The sequence below is a fragment of the Bos grunniens genome, chromosome 9, assembly GCF_055505025.1.
Source record: "Bos grunniens cultivar Pamir isolate PY7600 chromosome 9, Bosgru_T2T1.0, whole genome shotgun sequence".
Lineage (NCBI taxonomy): Eukaryota > Metazoa > Chordata > Mammalia > Artiodactyla > Bovidae > Bos > Bos grunniens.
In genome coordinates this window covers 90,136,281-90,158,842 of record NC_141173.1, presented here as the reverse complement: position 1 = coordinate 90,158,842, position 22,562 = coordinate 90,136,281, and the positions used below count along the sequence as shown (strand labels likewise).

The 22,562-nt window shown below is 39.0% G+C and overlaps 1 protein-coding gene across 22 annotated transcripts in view; it reads left to right on the top strand.

Annotated features, from left to right (window-relative positions):
- The window catches only part of SYNE1 (spectrin repeat containing nuclear envelope protein 1), a 500,805-nt gene that overhangs the window by 410,881 nt on the left and 67,362 nt on the right, over positions 1-22,562 (top strand). For all 22 annotated transcript variants that reach the window (XM_086318390.1, XM_086318389.1, XM_086318388.1 and 19 more), the window contains 3 exons: positions 1,018-1,173; positions 16,124-16,282; positions 19,274-19,440. In XM_086318390.1, the coding sequence (XP_086174516.1) occupies positions 1,018-1,173; positions 16,124-16,282; positions 19,274-19,440 (482 nt within the window). The remainder of the gene's footprint in view (positions 1-1,017; positions 1,174-16,123; positions 16,283-19,273; positions 19,441-22,562) is intronic.

The following is a 22,562-nucleotide window of genomic DNA, read 5'->3' as shown; positions in this document are numbered from 1 at the left end:
TTACCAGTAGCTGAATGATCTCTTTTCTTCTGCAGTAAACATATTCAGCCCATTATTTTAAATCAAGTAATACCAGCAATACATCTTTTTAGCTACAATGTATCAATAAGTCTGTAGCAATTGATAGTGTTTGAAGATGAGAGTTAAATCTAGTAGTTTGGATTTTTAAAAAGTATTTCACAAACATGATCCGTCACTTGAGACAAAGGTAAAGGATTTTATTAAGCTGATTTAAAAATAAGTAAGATCACGATACTGGATGCTTGGGGCTGGTGCACTGGGACGACCCAGAGGGATGGTATGGGGAGGGAGGAGGGAGGAGGGTTCAGGATGGGGAACACATGTATACCTGTGGCAGATTCATTTCGATATTTGGCAAAACCAATACAATATTGTAAAGTTTAAAAATAAAATAAAATTAAAAAAAAAAAAAAGTAAGTAAGATCAATACGGTGATGAAACTTGAACTAGGAAAGACAATCAGAAGTGGTCAGTGAAGTGGAAAATAGATCTCCATTTCCAGTTAGGAAAGATTCTGCAAGCAACCTGGTACTATATCAGAAGAACCTGGCAAATTATCAGATTATGTAGGAAGAAAAGTGTTGAGTTGGCCAAAAAGTTCATTCAGGTTTTTTCATAACATCTGATGGAAAAACCTGAATGAACTTTTTGACCAACCCAATAGATAAACAGTTTGGGTGTTCAAATAGAATGGAATGGAAAGGCAGTGACATCAAGTGCCAGTGACAAGTCACTTTCATTGTGTCCAACTCTTTGCAACCCTATGGACTGTAGCCTGCCAGACTTCTCTGTCCCTGGGATTCTCCAGGCAAGAGTACAGGGTTGATGTGCCCTCCTCCAGGGGATCAAACCCAAGCCTCATATCTGCTGCATTCCCAGATGCCACCTGGAAGCCCAGAGACATTAAGAGGGATTTCAGATACACTTGAGAAATTGGTGATGATAGATGCCCATGAGTATTCAAGTTTTGTGCTTTTCTTTAAAAAAAAAATCTAGGAATTGGAAAACACAGTTGGGAGCTGGACAGATGACTTGGCACAGCTGACACTGCTGAAGAAGGCTCTCTGTGCTTACATCAGTGCAGATGATATCTCCATCCTTAACGAACGCATGGAGCTTCTGCAGAGGCAGTGGGAAGAACTATGCCACCAGGTGAGACAAACTCTAGACACTCAGCATCCGCTCAGAAAGGCTGCAAACTAGAAGATGGTTTGAAATGTCTGTGGCTGTGTCCACATTTGGACCCGTCCCACTTGGATAGAGGAAAACTCTGGGCTTATTATGACAATGCTTCAAATTTAGACAATTATATCCTAACACTCTGTTTTAAATGTATCCAAACTGGATTCTCTTGCTCTTTCTTTTACTGGCTGTCAAAATATTTTGAAAAGGAAGTACAGTTATGTGGTACATGGATGTGGTTTTGCTAGGTAGGTATTGGTGGTCCCTTTCATACTTACAACAGGTAAAAAAGCATGGTTTTATTTGCAGTTTTAGCTGATGCTATGAGTGGTTTGTATGTGTATGCATACTCAGTCACTTCAGTCATGTCCAACTCTTTGCAACCCCATGGATCGTGGTCCACCAGCCTCCTCTGTCCATGGGATTTTCCTGGCAAGAATACTGGAGTGGGTTTCCAGTATTGCCTCCAATATTGCCTTCTCCAGGCAATATTCCTGACCCAGAGATCAAACCCATATCTCCTGCATACAGGAAGGTTCTTTACTGCTGAGCAACTGGGGAAGCTCGGTTTTGTACATTTAACATTGGAAACAGTGTCAGACTTTATTTTGGGGGGCTCCAAAATCACTGCAGATGGTGACTGCAGCCATGAAATTAAAAGACGCTCACATACAAAGGATCATAAGAGACTACTATCAACAATTATATGCCAATAAAATGGACAACGTGGAAGAAATGGACAAATTCTTAGAAAAGTACAACTTTCCAAAATTGGACCAGGAAGAAATAGAAAATCTTAACAGACCCATCACAAGCATGGAAATTGAAACTGTAATCAAAAATCTTCCAGCAAACAAAAGCCCCGGTCCAGATGGCTTCACAGCTGAATTCTACCAAAAATTTAGAGAAGAGCTCACACCTATCCTGCTCAAACTCTTCCAGAAAATTGCAGAGGAAGGTAAACTTCCAAACTCATTCTATGAGGCCACCATCACCCTAATACCAAAACCTGACAAAGATGCCACAAAAAAAGAAAACTACAGGCCAATATCACTGATGAACATAGATGCAAAAATCCTTAACAAAATTCTAGCAATCAGAATCCAGCAACACATTAAAAAGATCATACACCATGATCAAGTGGGCTTTATCCCAGGGATGCAAGGATTCTTCAATATCCGCAAATCAATCAATGTAATACACCACATTAACAAATTGAAAAATAAAAACCATATGATTATCTCAATAGATGCAGAGAAAGCCTTTGACAAAATTCAACATCCATTTATGATAAAAACTCTCCAGAAAGCAGGAATAGAAGGAACATACCTAAACATAATAAAAGCTATATATGACAAACCCACAGCAAACATTATCCTCAATGGTGAAAAATTGAAAGCATTTCCTCTAAAGTCAGGAACAAGACAAGGGTGCCCACTTTCACCATTACTATTCAACATAGTTTTGGAAGTTTTGGCCACAGCAATCAGAGCAGAAAAAGAAATAAAAGGAATCCAAATTGGAAAAGAAGAAGTAAAACTCTCACTATTTGCAGATGACATGATCCTCTACATAGAAAACCCTAAAGATTCCACCAGAAAATTACTAGAAATAATCAATGACTATAGTAAAGTTGCAGGATATAAAATCAACACACAGAAATCCCTTGCATTCCTATACACTAATAATGAGAAAACAGAAAGAGAAATTAAGGAAACAATTCCATTCACCATTGCAACGGAAAGAATAAAATACTTAGGAATATATCTACCTAAAGAAACTAAAGACCTATATATAGAAAACTATAAAACACTGGTGAAAGAAATCAAAGAGGACACTAATAGATGGAGAAATATACCATGTTCATGGATTGGAAGAATCAATATAGTGAAAATGAGTATACTACCCAAAGCAATTTATAGATTCAATGCAATCCCTATCAAGCTACCAACAGTATTCTTCACAGAGCTAGAACAAATAATTTCACAATTTGTATGGAAATACAAAAAACCTCGAATAGCCAAAGAGATCTTGAGAAAGAAGAATGGAACTGGAGGAATCAACCTACCTGACTTCAGGCTCTACTACAAAGCCACAGTTATCAAGACAGTATGGTACTGGCACAAAGACAGAAATATTGATCAATGGAATAAAATAGAAAGCCCAGAGATAAATCCACGCACATATGGACACCTTATCTTTGACAAAGGAGGCAAGAATATACAATGGATTAAAGACAATCTCTTTAACAAGTGGTGCTGGGAAATCTGGTCAACCACTTGTAAAAGAATGAAACTGGAACACTTTCTAACACCATACACAAAAATAAACTCAAAATGGATTAAAGATCTCAACGTAAGACCAGAAACTATAAAACTCCTAGAGGAGAACATAGGCAAAACACTCTCTGACATACATCACAGCAGGATCCTCTATGACCCACCTCCCAGAATATTGGAAATAAAAGCAAAAATAAACAAATGGGACCTAATTAACCTTAAAAGCTTCTGCACATCAAAGGAAACTATTAGCAAGGTGAAAAGACAGCCTTCAGAATGGGAGAAAATAATAGCAAATGAAGCAACCGACAAACAACTAATCTCAAAAATATACAAGCAACTCCTACAGCTCAACTCCAGAAAAATAAACGACCCAATCAAAAAATGGGCCAAAGAACTAAATAGACATTTCTCCAAAGAAGACATACAGATGGCTAACAAACACATGAAAAGATGCTCAACATCACTCATTATCAGAGAAATGCAAATCAAAACCACTATGAGGTACCATTTCACACCAGTCAGAATGGCTGCGATTCAAAAGTCTACAAATAATAAATGCTGGAGAGGGTGTGGAGAAAAGGGAACCCTCTTACACTGTTGGTGGGAATGCAACCTAGTACAGCCACTATGGAGAACAGTGTGGAGATTCCTTAAAAAACTGGAAATAGAACTGCCTTATGATCCAGCAATCCCACTGCTGGGCATACACACTGAGGAAACCAGAAGGGAAAGAGACACGTGTACCCCAATGTTCATCACAGCACTGTTTATAATAGCCAGGACATGGAAGCAACCTAGATGTCCATCAGCAGATGAATGGATAAGAAAGCTGTGGTACATATACACAATGGAGTATTACTCAGCCATTAAAAAGAATACATTTGAATCAGTTCTAATGAGGTGGATGAAACTGGAGCCTATTATACAGAGTGAAGTAAGCCAGAAGGAAAAACATAAATACAGTATACTAACGCATATATATGGAATTTAGAAAGATGGTAACAATAACTCTGTATACGAGACAGCAAAAGAGACACTGATGTATAGAACAGTCTTATGGACTCTGTGGGAGAGGGAGAGGGTGGGAAGATTTGGGAGAATGGCATTGAAACATGTAAAACACCATGTAGGAAACGAGTTGCCAGTCCAGGTTCGATGCACGATGCTGGATGCTTGGGGCTGGTGCACTGGACGGCCCAGAGGGTTGGTATGGGGAGGGAGGAGGGAGGAGGGTTCGGGATGGGGAACACATGTATACCTGTGGCGGATTCATTTTGATATTTGGCAATACTAATACAATTATGTAAAGATTAAAAATAAAATAAAATTAGAAAAAAAAAAAAAAAAAAGACGCTCACTCCTTGGAAGGAAAGTTATGACCAACCTAGATAGCATGTTCAAAAGCAGAGACATTACTTTGCCAACAAAGGTCCGTCTAGTCAAGGCTATGGTTTTTCCTGTGGTCATGTATGGATGTGAGAGTTGGACTGTGAAGAAGGCTGAGTGCCAAAGAATTGATGCTTTTGAACTGTGGTGTTGGAAAAGACTCTTGAGAGTCCCTTGGACTGCAAGGAGATCCAACCAGTCCATTCTGAAGATCAGCCCTGGGATTTCTTTGGAAGGAATGATGCTAAAGCTGAAACTCCAGTACTTTGGCCACCTCATGTGAAGGGTTGACTCATTGGAAAAGACTCTGATGCTGGGAGGGATTGGGGGCAGGAAGAGAAGGGGACGACAGAGGATGAGATGGCTGGATGGCATCACTGACTCTATGGACGTGAGTCTGAGTGAACTCCAGGAGTTGGTGATAGACAGGGAGGCCTGGCGTGCTGCGATTCATGGGGTCGCAAAGAGTCAGACACGACTGAGCGACTGATCTGATCTGATCTGATTGCTCCTGATTTATGATAGTTGTTTCCTCACAATTCATGGGTATATGACATTTTTAGCCATACTTGACTCATTTAGTAAGTGCATTCAAAGTGCATGCAGGGTAAGTTACTTAAGTTGTGTCCAACTCTTTGCAACCCTATGGACTGTAGTTTACCAGGCTCCTCTGTCCATGGGGTTCTCCAGGCAAGAACACTGCAGTGGGCTGCCATGCCCTCCTCCAGGGGATCTTCCTGACCCAGGGATCGAACCTGCATGTACATCATCTGCATTGGCAAGCGGGTTCTTTCCCACTAGTGCCCCTGGGAAGCCCACATTCTGTGTGCACAATACCTTAAAAGAGATCCCAGAATGGGTTTTGGTTTGGAAATGAAAGAGAAAGATTGGTGGAGTGACAAGGAGTGGACACTCAAGGCAAATAGGAATAATAGAGCCCATAAGTGAAGAATGGCTCTGACTTACGGCCTTGAGATCATACATTTCAGGGAGTGGGAACCATGTCTGTAGGGTTCCTTACTGCACCTTCATTGCCTTGCCTGGCACAAAATAGGTTATGATGCATATTTGTTAAACGAATCAGTCACATTAATTATTGAGAATTTCACAAGCTAGAGTAGATGTCCCTACTGTGTAGTTTATCGTTGAGCTGAGACTAAAATCCGTTAAAAAGAACTTATACAGTGAAGAGGAAAACCAGGTATAAGTAAAACAATATACAAAAATGTAAGCAAACTAAGGACAGTGTGGATCACAGAAGATAAAGGAAGTGCTTATTGAACTGGATGAATCTTGAATTGAGTGCTGAGATCAGAGTGGAAAAGACGGCTTGGTGTAGGGGGAAAAGTGGAGGTGTTAGACAAGTTTGGGGCTTGAAAAAGGTACAGGAATAGAGCAGAAAGAGAACCTGCTCTATTCCAACACTCCTGGCTGGAGAGAAGTAGCTGTGGGAAGGATGAACTGGAGCACACTTGGCAAATGCACACGCACACACGTGTGTGTGTGTGTATGTGCTTTTAAAAGAAAGAATTGTAAGAGATGATTATCGTTAAGCATGTCCATGATTTGCATTCAAAATTCATTTAGTCACTTTTCCCAGGATTGTACATTCTCATTGAACCCAGTGAGGAACTTAAATGGAGTGTGTTGATATTCGTCACACTTTATTCTTTTTTGAGTTTTCAATCCAGAATCTATACCATCTAGTAAATTAGTGTATACTTTTTAATGTAAAGATTGTATCATAGCATATATAAATAAAAGATATTTGGTGGATATAGTCATTCGAGAATGATCACAGCAATGTTAAGTTACCCTTGTGAGCTTTATTCATCCATTTTTCTTAAAACTGAGACAAGTCTAGCACTGCTTGCTGACTCAGTACTTTTTAGTAGATCATGTGAAATGAATTAGACTAGATCCATTTCTCTAGCTAATTGAGGTCTGTGAAGCTTTCAGAGAGAGAACACTTTAAATACCGGCTCCCATCACCTTCCCAAACCTACCATGAAATCCTCTACCCCAAGATCTTGCTCAGGCCATTCTTCTTGCCTAAACTTCCTGCCTAGAGTATTCATTCCTTCTTTTTTGATTTTCTAATCTATCCTCTTCTCTTGAATTCCAACACTCCTGTGATGCCACTGTTTGAGATGCTGAGACCTCTGTATTTTCCTGTTTCTCTGAACTCCCAACTACCTTTTCATCTATGCCATCGTGTGACAGCACACTGTTCCTTTGTTCCTCCCTTCTTCTCATTTTCTTTTTATGTTTGAAATTTGATTTGAAGACTCTGAAGCTCTTGAGGACAAACCTTTTCTTTGCATCTCCAGTACCTAGAACAGCTGAGTGTTCATTTATACTGTTGATTATCAAGATAGGATTTTAGGACATTTATTTTATTTCTTACGTTCCTCTAAATGTAGAATAATGACAAGGTTTCTGAATATTTTGGAGGGTGCGAAGATTATGAGTATGTAATACTTCTTGGCTTAGGAAGACCAGTACTATGTAGGAAAACCATCATGTTTAGAGGATGCTCACTTCCAGTTACAAGCTGAGCAAGTTCCAGGGATTTAATGTCCAGCACGGGGACTATAGTCAACAGACCAGATTATATACTTTAAAGTTGCTAGCAGAGTATATCTTAAGTGTTCTCGGTTCAGTTCAGTTCAGTCGCTTAGTCGTTTCCAACTCTTTGCGACCCCATGAACCGCAGCATGCCAGGCCTCCCTGTCCATCACCAACTCCCGGAGTCTACCCAAACCCATGTCTATTGAGTCGGTGATGCCATCCAACCATCTTATCCTCTGTCATCCCCTTCTCTTCCTGCCTTCAATCTTTCCCAGCATCAGGTCTTTTCAAATGAGTCAGCTCTTTGCATCAGGTGGCCAAAGTATTGGAGTTTCAGCTTCAACATCAGTCCTTCCAATGAATATTCAGACTGATTTCCTTTAAGATTTATATAATCTTAAAACATAAAACATAAAAGTTAGGTTGTAAAATTAACAACATAAAAGTTAGGTTGTAAAATTACTCAGCAGACTTACATATAGCTAGGCAACAGTCTGTTTAAAAATACACTTTGAAAGTGCCTGTTGATCATATAACATTCTGTGAAGAGACTAATACCTTGCACCTGTGAGTAGACTAAGACAAGTAAAAAAAAAAAGAGGAAGCAGAAACAGTGTTTCTAGAAACCTTCTATATTGAACATCTTAAGGCCTGAAGCTGAAGCATGCCCTTCTCACATTGCTTCAGTCTAAAGATTCCCTTGTAGCTCAGTCAATAAAGTGTCTACTTGCAATGCAGGAGACCCAGGTTTGATTCTTAGGTTGGGAAGATCCCCTGGAGAAGGAAATGGCTACCCACTCCAGTATTCTTGCCTGGAGAATCCCATGGACAGAGGAGTCTGGCAGCCTAGAGTCTATGGGTTTGCAAGAGTCAGACACGACTGAGTGGCTGAGCACAGCACACAAACAATTAAATCAGCAAAAGTTTAGTCATGTGTATTCATACCAAAGTTGCCAGGATATAGCCGGAAGGAGAAGTGTAGACCAGTTACTACTTCTTGAGTTAGTATTTCCGGAGAACTTCTGTCAAGCATGCAACCACAAAAGGAAATGAGCTTGTGCCTATGTCTCACTTTAAAAAGTTAAAAACTTAAGTGAAGCAAGGCATAATCCCCTTGTTAAAGACCAAGTAGTGTGTTCACATTCCAATGAAAGCAACTGGTGAGAAGTACGATCTGACTGGGGCTCCAGACGAGGAGGAGAGGGCCGCCCTGTGCGTGACCACTGCAGAGTTGAGGTAACGGAAAAGTGTCCTGCCTTCAAGTAGAGCCCCGGAAAGGACTGTTGTGCCTGTGGATAGTCATGGCTTCTGTTTGCTTTCATTCCTGCCTTGGTTTGTAGAGCTGTGTGTAATTCCAGCTGAGATTTAAATATATCATCATTGTCATTGCTTGGTGTTCTTTCAGATTGTCATGGTAAAAATATCTGAAGCAGAAGAGGATGTGTTTCCTGTTCAGCTGCCTCCCGCTCTGGAGGTTTTAGCTGGTGTTTGTCAGCTGTTGGCAGTGCAATGTGTTTAAACCCTTGAGAAAACACAAATATGTGCTAAACTGATAAATAAGTTGAGGGCTTCCACTGAGCTCAAAGGAAAAACCAAAAGGAAAATGCTGTCCCCATTATTAATGTAAATCTTTTGAAAAGCTTTTGGCACCAGTTTGTAACCAGTGTTTATGGCCTACCTGTTCCTTCTTTCAACTGCTATTCTGTCTAAGCAAGTAAAATGAAAATAACACTTGCATGGTGTGTGAAAAAACTAGAAACATGTATTCAAGCTGCTTCATGAATACATGCATGTCAAAGAGAAAAAAGTGTTAAAACGCAAATTTCGTATATAGTTGTACTACTAGTAGTAACAGTAGTTAAGTAGACTTAACTTTTGTTGGGCTTCTCTGAGGGCTCACGTGGTAAAGTATCCACCTGCAGTGCAGGAGACACTGGAGACTTGGGTTCAATCCCAGGATTGGGAAGATCCCCCAGAGGAGGGCATGGCAACCCACTCTAGTATTCTTGCTCGGAAAATCTCATGGACAGAGGAGCTTGGTGGTCTATGATCCATGGTGTTGCAAAGAATTGGACACGACTGAAGTGACTGAGCATTTAACTTTTGTTAGCTCTTTAAGATCTACTGGTCACTTTCTTGAATTATTTTCTTCTTTGAAGAATAGATTCTATTATGAGCCTCCAGTGTTCCAGTACATAAGACATTTCATATAGCAGACACATGTTTACTGCAAACCATAGACATTTAGTGAAATTTGGGACAAATGGAAGATTAATTTACAAACAGTGAAAATAAAGCTTAAGAAAGATGAATAATCTTGCCCTGGTCATAATCTGTAGTAAGTGATAGAGATTGTTTTTGAATCTCATCTGCCTCTGGTATTTGATCATAACATTATATTGCAACATGTATCAAAAACTCAAGCTTTACTGGTCAACGTGGCCCTCACATGTGTCTAACCTCCTCTCTCCCTGTCTCTGAAAAGAGGGTAGGTATTATCCTCTTTTAACCTAATAGCTACCTCTCAAAGAGGTAGATAATATTTTCTGTTGTGTGATTGTCTTCCCTGAAGTGTTGTTGCTAAAAGCCCTAGAATTTATTCTTGCCCATGGCCAGGATATGAGGGAAGACTCAGAGGCACTACACATAGCAGAGCTACACATCGTCTGAAGTCTGAAGGGCAGGGATTTCTAACTTTGTATGGAAAACAGTTCCTTTGGGCATTTTCCACTATGAAAATATAGTTTCAGCTTGGATAGCAGTCAAAGCAAAAATTGTAATATTAGTATGATTCTGATATTCTGTGAATGAAAAAGAAAGTTATATACACCAGAAAGTTCAAAATCTTAGCATTCCAGCAGATGGAAATACACTCTGCTGTCAGAGGTTGAGAGGAAAATGGTGCTGGAGGAATCGTGCTCTTCAGGACTGTCTTGGTAGAACTTGATATAGGTGAAATTTGTGTCTAAAACTTTTAATCTGTGTTTTCTTTTTTCCATTCCCATCAATACCCACAACAAGTAAATGCACTTGTTCTGCCTTGAGGAAAAATTAATGGTAAACTGAATTATACCAATGGGGAAATACTTAATAGATTCATACGTGTCACCTCTACCCAGAGAAATTTTTATTTTAAAATATCATGTTAACTCAAAAGAGTGAATTTCTAATGGTAACATTTCAAAAATTATGGCAGGTTGTGGGGTTTGCTCTCTAGGCAGATCACTAAGTTGGACCTGGCATGAATATCCTGGGCTTATAGTCTAATTTCCAACTTTTTTTTTTTTTTTGAGAAAACTTCTTCAGTATCTTTGTTCAACTGTTTTTTAAATGGAAATATAGTTAATTTACAGTGTTGTGTTAGTTTCAGGTTTTCAGGACAGTGATTCAGAATATGTGTGTGTGTGTGTATGTGTGTGTGTGTGTGTATATATAATTTTCAGATTATTTTCCATTATCAGTTATTATAAGATTGAATATAGTTCTGTGTGCTATACAGTAGGGCATTGTCAGTTATCTATTTTCTATATAGTACTGTTTATATGTTAGTTCCCTGCCCTCAGTCACTGTTTCCTTTGGTAACCATAAGTTTGTTTTCTATGTCTGTTAATCTACTTTTGTTCTGTAAATAAAATCATTTATGTTATTTTTTTTTTAGATTCCACATATAAGTGGTATCATATAATATTTTCCTTTCTGTGACTTACTTCACTTAATACGATAATCTCTAAACCCATTCATGTTACTTCAAAGTCATTATTTGATTATCTTTTATGGCTAAGAATAATTCATCTGTTGATGAACACTTAGGTTGCTTCTATGTCTTGGCTATTCTAAATAGTGCTGCTTTGGACATAGGGGTACATTTATCTTTTCGAATTATATCTATGCCCAGAAGTAGAGTTGCAGGATCATACAGCAACTCGGTTTTTAGTTTTGAAAGAACCTCCATACTGTTCTCCATAGTGGCTACACCAATTTACATTCCCACCAGCAGTGTAGGAAGGATCCTTTTCCATACTTTCTCTAGCATTTATTATTTGTGAACTTTTTGATGATAGTCATTCTGACAAGTATGAGTTGTTACCTCATTGCAGTTTTAATTTGCCTTTCTCTAACAATTAGTGATATGGAACATTTTTCATATGCCTGTCAGCCATCTGTATGTCTTCTGTAGAGAAATGTCTATTTAGATCTTCTGCTCATTTGTTGATTGAGTTTCTTTCTTTCTTCTTTTTTTTTTTAATTGAGCTGTGTGAGCTGGTCATATATTTTGGAAATGAATCCCTTGTCAGTTGCCTTGTTTACAAATATTTTCTTCTGTTCTGTAGGTTGCCTTTTCATTTTGTTTATGGTTTTCTTTGCTGTGCAAAAGCTCTTAAGTTTAGTTAGGTCCCATTTGTTTATTTTTGTTTTTATTTCCATTACTCTATGAGATGGATCAAAAAAAATATTGCTGGAATTTATGTCAGTAAGTGTTCCACCTGTGTTTTCCTCCAGGTGTTTTTATAGTATTTAGTTTTACATTTAGGTCTTTAATCCATTTTGAGTTGATTTTTGTAGACAGTGTTAGAGAATGTTCTAATTTCATTCCATGTAGCTGCCCAATTCTCCCATCAACATTTATTGAAAAACTGTCTTTTCTCCACTGTATATTCTTGCCTCCTCTGTTGTAGATTAATTGACCATAGGTGCATGGGTTTATTTCTGGGCTTTCATTGAACCATGTGCCTGTTTTTGTGCCAGTACCATACTGTTTTCATTACTGTAGCTTTGTAGTATAGTCTGAAGTCAGACAGCCTGATTCTTTCAGCTTTGTTTTTCTTTCTCAAGATTTCTTTGACTGTTCAGTCTTTTGTGTTTCCATACAAATTTTGAAATTTTTTGTTCCTGCCATTGGTGATTTGATACAGATTACATTGACTCTGTCAATTGTGTTGGATAGTATGGTGATTTTAACAATATTGATTCTTCCAATCCAAGAACACAGTATTTTTTTTGCATCTCTTTGTATAGTCTTCAATCTCCATCAGCATCTTACAATTTTCGGAGTACAGATCTTTTGCTTCCTTATGAAGGTTTATTCCTAGGTATTTTATTCTTTTTCATGTGATTAGCTCCCATTCTTTTCTAAGAGACAGAATCACAGAGATTTGGGGCTGTAAGGAACCTTGAATATTATTTACCTAATCAATAACAGAGCCAGCCCTCACAGAATTGCTAACTAGGAAGTGTGTAACACCTTAGAAATATTTTCACATTCATTTGAAAAAGAAAATTCATTAAATAATCATTGAAAAGTAAAATAAATCTATGGAAAAATGGCATATAGGTATTAAAGCAAAATGTAGCAAAATGTGAACAGTTTTAGTCTACGGAGTATGTCATAGCTGTTTACCACACAATTCCTTCAACTTTTCTGTATGTCTGATGTTTTTCATAATAAAGTGTTAGTGTAAAAAGGAAAATTGAGAGGTACGTGTTTAATGCAGTGAGATGAATGGCAGAAGTCTAGCATTATCAACTTGACTGTACAGAATGTCTGCTAAAGTGGATCATCTTCTTGCCACTCAAATAACATTGTATTTTACTAACATGCAGTTTAACTCAACTAGAAGCATTCCATAGTATCTTAGCCGGTACTGCAAAGACAAGAGTATTATGAAGTCAGAAAAGTTTAGAATTCTCAAAAGGATCATTCTAGTCCTAGAAATAAGAAAATAAATCCATTGTATCTACAATGTATAAGGAACAAAAAAAAGTCAGTAATAAAAAAAAAAAATTAAGAAATGGGCATGGAATTTGACCAGACAGTTCTCCAAAGAAGTCATACAAATGGTCAAGAATATGAAAAGATTCTCCATATCATTAGCCTTCAGGGAAATGCAAATCAAAACCACAGTGAAATATCACTTTATATCCACTAGGATGCCTGTAATCCAAAAGACAGATAATAACAGATATTGGTGAGGATGTGAAGAAATTGGAGCCCTACTGAGAGTGGGAATGTAAAATGGTGTAGGCATTTAGAAAACAATCTGTAGTGTTACTGTACAACTCAGCAAGTCTACTTCTGGGTATACACCCCCAAAGAAATGAAATTTATGTCCAGACAAACACTTGCACTCAAATGATCATAGCAGTGTTATTCATAACAGCCCAAAAGCAGACACAACTCACATGTTCATTGGTAGACGAATTGAAAAATAAAATGTGCTACATGCTGTGCTTTAGTCACTCAGTCGTGTCCAGCTCTTTGTGACACCATGGACTGTAGCCTGCCAGGCTTCTCTGTCCATGGAGATTCTCCAGACAAGAATACTGGAGTGGGTTGCCATGGCCTCCTCCAGGGGATCTTCCCAACCCATGGATCGAACCCAGGTCTCCTGCATTGCAGGCAGATTCTTTATCATCTGAGCAACAAGGGAATCCCCAAAAATGTGCTATCAGTTCAGTTCAGTTCAGTTCAGTCGCTCAGTCCTGTCTGACTCTTAGCAACCCCATGAATCGCAGCACGCCAGGCCTCCCTGTCCATCACCAACCCCCGGAGTTCACCCAAATTCATGTCCATCGAGTCGGTAATGCCATCCAGCCATCTCATCCTCTGTCATCCCCTTCTCCTCCTGCCCTCAATCCCTCCCAGCATCAGAGCCTTTTCCAATGAGTCAACTCTTTGCATGAGGTGGCCAAAGTACTGGAGTTTCAGCTTTAGCATCATTCCTTCCAAAGAACACCCAGGGCTGATCTCGTTTAGAATGGACTGGTTGGATCTCCTTGTAGTCCAAGGGACTCTCAAGAGTCTTCTCCAGCACCACAGTTCAAAAGCATCAGTTCTTTGGCGCTCAGCTTTCTTCACAGTCCAACTCTCACATCCATACATGACCACTGGAAAAACCATAGCCTTGACTAAACGGACCTTTGTTGGCAAAGTAATGTCTCTGCTTTTGAATATGCTATCTAGGTTGGTCATAACTTGCCTTCCAAGGAATAAGCGTCTTTTAATTTCATGGCTGCAGTCACCATCTGCAGTGATTTTGGAGCCCCCAGAAATAAAGTCTGACACTGTTTCCACTGTTTCCCCATCTATTTCCCATGAAGTGATGGGACCAGATGCCATGATCTTCGTTTTCTGAATGTTGAGCTTGAAGCCAACTTTTTCACTCTCCTCTTTCACTTTCATCAAGAGGCTTTTGAGTTCCTCTTCACTTTCTGCCATTAGGGTGGTGTCATCTGTATATCTGAGGTGATTGATATTTCTCCCGGCAATCTTGATTCCAGCTTGTGCTTCTTCCAGCCCAGCGTTTCTCATGATGTACTCTGCATAGAAGTTAAATAAGCAGGGTGACAATATACAGCCTTGACGTACTCCTTTTCCTATTTGGAACCAGTCTGTTGTTCCATGTCCAGTTCTAAGTATTGCTTCCTGACCTGCAAATAGGATTCTCAAGAGGCAGGTCAGGTGGTCTGGTATTCCCATCTCTTTCAAAATTCTCCACAGTTTATTGTGATCCACACAGTCAAAGGCTTTGGCATAGTCAAGAAAGCAGAAATAGATGTTTTTCTGGAACTCTCTTGCTTATTCGATGATCCAGCGGATGTTGGCAATTTGATCTCTGGTTCCTCTGCCTTTTCTAAAACCAGCTTGAACATCTGGAAGTTCATGGTTCACGTATTGCTGAAGCCTGGCTTGGAGAATTTTGAGCATTACTTTTCTAGTGTGTGAGATGAGTGCAATTGTGCGGTAGTTTGAGCGTTCTTTGGGATTGGAATGAAAACTGACCTTTTCCAGTCCTGTGGCCACTGCTGAGTTTTCCAAATTTGCTAGAAAGTAGATTAAGGTTGGGAGGAAGATGCTGGGGTAGGCAAGGGAGTGAATTCTGATGGGTACGGAGTGGGGCAGGGGCCAGGTGTTGTACTGATGACAATCTTACAACATTGATTGTGCTGGTAGTTGTAAAACTCTGTTAATAAACGAAAAAACCACTGAGTTGTACACTTTATAAACAGACAAATTGTATGGTGTGGAAATTACATCTCAGTAAGGCTGTTATATGAAAAAGAAACAAGGATACATAAATAAAAAAGAAAACCAGCAGAGATATAAAAGAATTTGCTCAAAGTAAAGTGATCAGGATAGAGCTGATCAGGAACTGAGCTCTCCCACTGTGTCCCTTGGTCCACCCTCTTTAGACACCTGATGCTCAACTTTCCTTCCTTGCTTTCTTCCCTATTTTTCTTTCTTTTCCCTTTTCCTTCCTTCTTTTGTCTTTTCTTTTTTTCCTGCCCATCCCCTTCCCCCTTTTCTTATTCTTTTCTTGTTTCTTGTTTATATATTTTTTTAGTTAAAGTACATTCAGTAATCCCGTATCATAGCTACAGAACCAACTATAGTGAGAAACTGGATTGTTCAGAACCTTTTATAAGAGAACGGGCATGTGGCTCTTGGGAGGGAAGTAGAGGATTCAGGGTCTCTCACTCATACTTAATAGCAAATCCTGGTTGTGAAACTCACTAGGCTAGAGCAGTGTCCTGGGCCTGAGCCTCCGGGAACAGTGGCCTAAAGAGATGCACGACCAGTGCTTGTCTTAGGCCACCCAACAAACTTCGTTTGCTTCTTCCCTCAGGCTATGAGTTCCACTCTGATTATCCTGTTGCGTTTTCTCCCACTTTGAACTTTTCAGCTCTCCTTAAGGCGACAGCAAGTAAGTGAGAGGCTGAACGAGTGGGCCGTCTTCAGTGAAAAGAACAAGGAGCTTTGCGAATGGCTGACTCAGATGGAAAGCAAGGTCTCTCAGAATGGAGACATTCTCATTGAAGAAATGATTGAGAAGCTCAGGAAGGTAACAGATGTGTGGCTACGTGTGTTTTACTCTTCTAGTGTTTAGGCGTTGGTACGAAGATGGCCTTACTCCTGGTTACTTTCCCGACAAAGCAGCACTCTGTTACAAACACTTCTTGACATAAAATTAATGTGCCTGGAAAGGCTTCTTTGACATATAAATTATATTGAATATTTTCAGTTTGTGATGAAATAGATTGTCTGCTGATAGATAACGCTCAGTTTTTGGATTTTATCTGCCTGTTCAGTAGGAATTATTTATGTGTATTAGTTTTCTTTGTTTTTAATCAGAGTATAATTGATTTATTGTTTGTTTTTAAAGAGGTAAAAATCACTAGAGAGGAACTAAAAGAAAAAATTCCTAGGATCCATTAAACTGGCATTTTCTCTATAAAACATGATTTATAGACAGTTACAGAAATGAGGACTTTTCTGGGCATTTTAGCTTCATATTAATTTCAAGGTATATATGATGATGAGAGTATATTTTTATGTTCAAATGCATCCAGAATGTTTTTAATGTCTATATAGTATTGGTCAGATTTAATAGCATTTTAAAAGGTTTTTGATGGTTCCAGTGGTGTTTCCACACTGCATTTGAACAATTAATCATTTAAATTTTATATTTCTCTTAAGCACATATTGCCATCTGAAATACAGTACATGTTCCTGATTTACTTGTTTGTTATCTGTCTACACTGGAAGCCCCACTGGCCTGTAAGCTTTATGGGAACAGGAACTTCGTCAGTTTTGTTCACTGCTGTAGCTCCTGACTTCTCAGAAGTACTCAGCCATTATTTATTGAATAAATGGACAATAGCTTCACTCATTCTTAAAAAATATATAAATAAGTATTAGGAAAAATTCCCTTTGTCTATGAAGTTATTTATATTATATGTTGTCTTTTGGAATTGTATTTTTTTTTTCTCTATGGGTGTGCACAGGCACATATACAGAAAAACAAAAACTCTGAAGCCAAGATGTGATATTAATAACTTTATAGGTTTACACTTAAAAGTGCAAGTTCTAAGCATCAGCATTTCTATTGGGTCCGAATAGCCCAATAGAACATCTTATGGAAAAACCCAAAAGAACTTTTTGATTAACCCAATGTATTTAATATTGTAAAGCTTTAAAATGTGGACTGAGACAATACATATTTCATTTAAGCATCTGTAACAGTTCTACCCTTTGCTGGTTTATGGGTGTCAGAGAACGTTCTATTAGACATGATTAATGTAATAGGTTTTATAGTGAAAGTTGCTATAGAATAAATTTTGACCAAGCGTATTTATACTCCAGTTGATTTTATCATGAAATTTAAGATCCATGTTTTGAGGGGTATGGAAAAAACCGTCTCTTGAGCAAAATGCAAGCGTAATTTAAAATTTAGAAAAACTGTACCTTGACACATAGATGATTTTGTTATACTGTTTAGTAACCTTTAAAATATGGACTATACCATTTTGTATATATATATATATAATTATGGACTCTAAAAACGTTTTCATGAGCTTGCACTATGTGGTGTCTCTTTTGTAAAGAAAAATAATAGTCTTGGTAATTTTTTCAACTTAGGATAAAGAAATTAATAGACTGTAACTATGATGTGGGTACCTACTGGCCTTAACACTCAGCATTTTGCTTTAAAAAACAACCTAGGCAGATTCTTTTACTATAAATACTGTTCTAGGGTTGGAGTAATTCCATTGAATTAAACGTTTCTCAGTAAAATAATCTCAAATTTGTAATGGCATATTGTAACTATTAATAAGCATTTATTTCATTGGTCTTTGACTCCCACAAGGTTGAAGTAACATAGAAAGGTGAGTGGGTGGGGTACTGAGTCTGAGGACAGCATTCAACCCTGAATAGAATGAAGTTTCACTGGCTCCTCCTGTTCTTTGGGGGCCCTTTTTACTGACTTGAAAAGGTAGCCCTGTTCCCAAGGTAATTTTAGAGCAATAGAAGGCTAAAATACCCATATCCTTATAATACCTGTGTTTGTATATTATTTTCATGAGAAAATATTTGCTGCCTGCCTAACAGAAGCTTAAACCAAAAATGAAAAAGTTGATTCTAAATTTTGGATGCTGTCACTATGGCAAGAAACTCAGAGGACCATTGGTCCAGAGGCTGGGGGGGAGGGAAGAGGGGACAGATAGGGGTCAAGAGGAGATGGCCTTTATCATCCCTTTAATCATACTGTTCAGTGGTCTATCTCAGAGACCTTACTGTAGACCGTACTGAGAGCCTGTCCTTCTTACCTAAAACAGTCTTTCGGAGGAGCTCCTATAGAAACTGGGTAAATGAGGGAGATTTGAGGCCCACTGATCCTCTAAGACTAAAGGTCATTATTCTTGAGACTTATGTCAATGATTTATGGGTTGTAAAATCAGCATTTTACACTGTATAGAAGATAGCTCCTTAAAATGAAAGTAGTAATCTTTTAAAACATTCTGCCAAGTAACAATTGACATTCACACACACGGGCACACACACATATATATTTAGATATACATACATGCAGACACATCTTATAAGCCTCTTGGCAGTTAACTTGTAGGAGGATTGATTCTAAATAGAACATGTGGTTGGTGATTACAGCAGTAAGGTATAACTTCCCAGCATTGAAATTCTTCAAGTTTTGTCTTTTGTTTCTATGTATATACTTATATTTTTTTAATGCCTATTTTAAGTAAAAAGAAAGCCTCCCCCTGCCCCTTAAGAACATCTATTCCCTTTAAAAAGATCTATATAAAAATTCAATCTGGACTTTGCCTATGTACTGAAAATCTGGACTTTGCCTAAATACTGAAAATAGCAGGTACCATTAATTCCTGTGTACTAGGACTCATATTCACATAGTGTTCCCTATGCCCAAACTATTTCCAAGCCGTAGAAAACTGTAATTACCCTGTTTCTAGTAGAGCTAGGCTGAATACATCAAGAACATGCTTTCTGACCTCTGTGATTGCTATTTATTACACAGGATTATCAAGAGGAAATTGCAATTGCCCAAGAGAACAAAATACAGCTCCAGCAAATGGGAGAACGGCTGGCTCGAGCCAGCCATGAAAGCAAAGCGTCTGAGATTGAGTACAAGCTTGGCAAGATCAATGACCGGTGGCAGCACCTTCTGGACCTCATGGCAGCCAGGTAAAAAGGACCCCTGTCAACAGGACACATGTGCAGAATCTCAGCACATTCAGGCCACCTTCCATTGCAGCTGCAAGTCATCTGATAAATCTCTGCGTTCCTCATCCCACCACCTTAGTTCATGCTTGTCTCATAAATGTCACTTTCATTAACTTTAAAATTCCCCTTCTTGCTCATAAATTCAGTGGTGTTTTCATTTCACTAAAAGAGAGAAAGTCATATCCAAACAAAATCTGTCCCTGAGGGAAGAGTCTTTATTCTGAGGCTTCATAGTACTCAACTTCCTATAAGAAAGAGAGTGAAACTGCTGACAAGTATCTGTGGAGGGTGTGTTTGTCTGAAGTGGCAAAAAATATATATACATATATGTATTATATTGTATTATATTATACATACAGTGTGTATTTATATATTATATGTATTTATAAAATATATAAAATTATATTCCTACAATATTTCTTCTTAGTAAGATGTGGGAATGAAGCTAATTATTGTCACTTGCTTAGGTGTAAAAATAACCTGCTGCATTACTGTATTTTGTACTTAGCTTTAGTGATATCTGTAAGTGTCTGCTTCATGTCTGAGAGGAATATTACATCAGTTTTTGTTGTGGAAATGTTACTGAAAGGACGAGGTGGGGTACAGCTGCTCACTGCTCAAAAGGCAATAAACAGGCCAGGTTGGTGAAGAGGAAAGTTTGCTTTATTTCAGATGCCGCCAACTTGGGGAGAGGGGTGGACATCTGTCCAAAGGCCAACTCCCCCCACCACCACCACACACACACGTACACACACACACAGCAACCGGGGGGCAAGAGCTTTTATAGACAGAAGGAGGGGGCTACATGCAGAAACAGCACAGTCAGCTCTGACAGTCATCTTCAGATTGGTCATCGGTGGTCTGACCAGTGTCATTTTGATTGTTTTAGGTACAGTTAATCTTCAGTTCCAAGGTCCATTTGTTCCCATTTCTTTGTGGCCAGTTCTCAGAATTGTGACAACTCATGTTCTGGGTACAGTCTGGTCATCATGTAGTTAACTTTTCCACCTGGTGTTTTGGTATCTATAAGACAGCTCACAGGATATGGCTCAGAATATTATCTATAGCCCTTGAGAAAGGACTAAAGGTCCTTGACTATGCTTAATGACCACATTATTATTATTTAGTCTCCTCTGAGTGTTTTCCTTTGTTTCTATATTTCTTACTTCTCTGATTAAACTTATTCTTTGACTAAGGTTTTCCAAAGACGAAGGCAGGCAGAGGACATGGGTGGGAGGTGGGGGGTGGAAGGACCATAGGGTTCTGCTCCATTTCAGAAGGCAGAGTTCCGCTGCTGCTGCTAAGTCATTTCAGTCGTGTCCGCCTCTGTGCAACCCCATAGACGGCAGCCCACCAGGCTCCCCCATCCCTGGGATTCTCCAGGCAAGAACACTGGAGTGGGTTGCCATTTCCTTCTCCAATGCATGAAAAGTGAAAGTGAAGTCGCTCAGTCATGTCCGACTCTTTGTGACCCCATGGACTGCAGCCTACCAGGTTCCTCCGTCCATGGGATTTTCCAGGCAACCTCTTGAGTGGGGTGCCATTGCCTTCTCTAGAAGGCAGAGTGAGAGAAATATAAAAGTCCAAAAGAAAAAAAAAATCTGAGAAACTTTACTAGCAGTATAAAAATCTGATATGCCTGAATGAACTATTATGTTACTTGACATAAGGGTTATTTGTAAAGGGAAAAGCTGGATAGATGCTTGATTTGAAGTAAACTTTGCTTCGTGTGGGACTATAGCCTCCATGAGGGCAGGCGTCTTTGTCCGTTCTGTTCACTGGCTGTCACTAGCACCAAAAACAGTGCCTGAACACAGTTTGGACTCAGTAAATATTTGCAGGAATGTATGAATGAATATTTGAATGGACAGTCTTCTTTATAGCAGTTAGGAAAGTTAGAATGTCACAAATGCTTCTGATTCACAGTTGTTTTGGAGCCATCCCACAATACACTTTATAAAAAATCTGGATTATTTTCCCTAGCCATGAAGGTAGATGTGAAATAGTGCCTTTTGAATACTGTGCACCCGTAAAGACTGCATATGGGCATGACAATTCCATATGTTGATTTTGAAAACATTTAGTTTAGGCTTTTTTCTATAAGGGAGTTCTCAAAAAGCGTCTAATTTATGAAGCAAATGAGGCTATAGTTTTAGTAATAATATAATAAAAAGGGAACAAGCGTTAACCAGGTTTTAAAATGTTAGACAGTAGGACTCTAATAGCTAACACTGAACCTTTAGCTTGTCCCAGTGACCATGCTACAGGCTTCGTGTGCATCTTCTTGTGTGTTTACAGCATCCTTTGATATGGGTATTATTGTTATACCCATTTTCCAGGTGTGGAATGCTGAGGCTCAGGCTTGCTCCTGGTCGTGCACATACTGAGTGGCAGAGTCTGCATTCTTTGACTCTGCAGCCCATGCCCTGCACAGTTCTGCCTGCCAAGTTTGTGACTTCTTTGTCCCTGTTCCAGAGAATGCAATTAAAAGGAAATTAGGTTGTTATTTATTTCTACAGGCTTTCCTGGTGCCTTAGTGATAAAGAACCCACCTGCCAATGTAGGAGACGTGAGTTCAATCCCTGGGTCAGGAAGATCCCTTGAAGAAGAAGTGGCAATCCACCCCAGTATTCTTGCCTGGGAAATCCCATGGACAGAGGAGCTTGACAGGCTACAGTCCACGGGGTCTCAAGAGTCAGACTGATTTAGTGGCTGAACAATGACAACAATTTATTTCTATAACCGAACTTCCCAGTTCTATTTGTAAAGGACTGATAGTGACCGTGAGAGATTTCAGGGATACAAAGACAGAGGCCCCTTTCTTCAAGTGGGCAAATAGACATACAAAGAAATCAAGTAAAATGACTCACTAAATGCCCTGATAAAAGTATATAAAGAGATGGAAACTTAACGGTTCAGCTTAAACTACTTGAAATATTTAGGCATATTTTAGCCTCACTTCTCAGGCACTGATAACCAAACCTTGTTTCAGAGGGAAGATCTGAAGCCTTTGTGCTAAAAAATACCCTTCTTTGGGAAGCCACCTACTTGGTAAACATCCCTGGATTTTTTTTTGGTCGGAT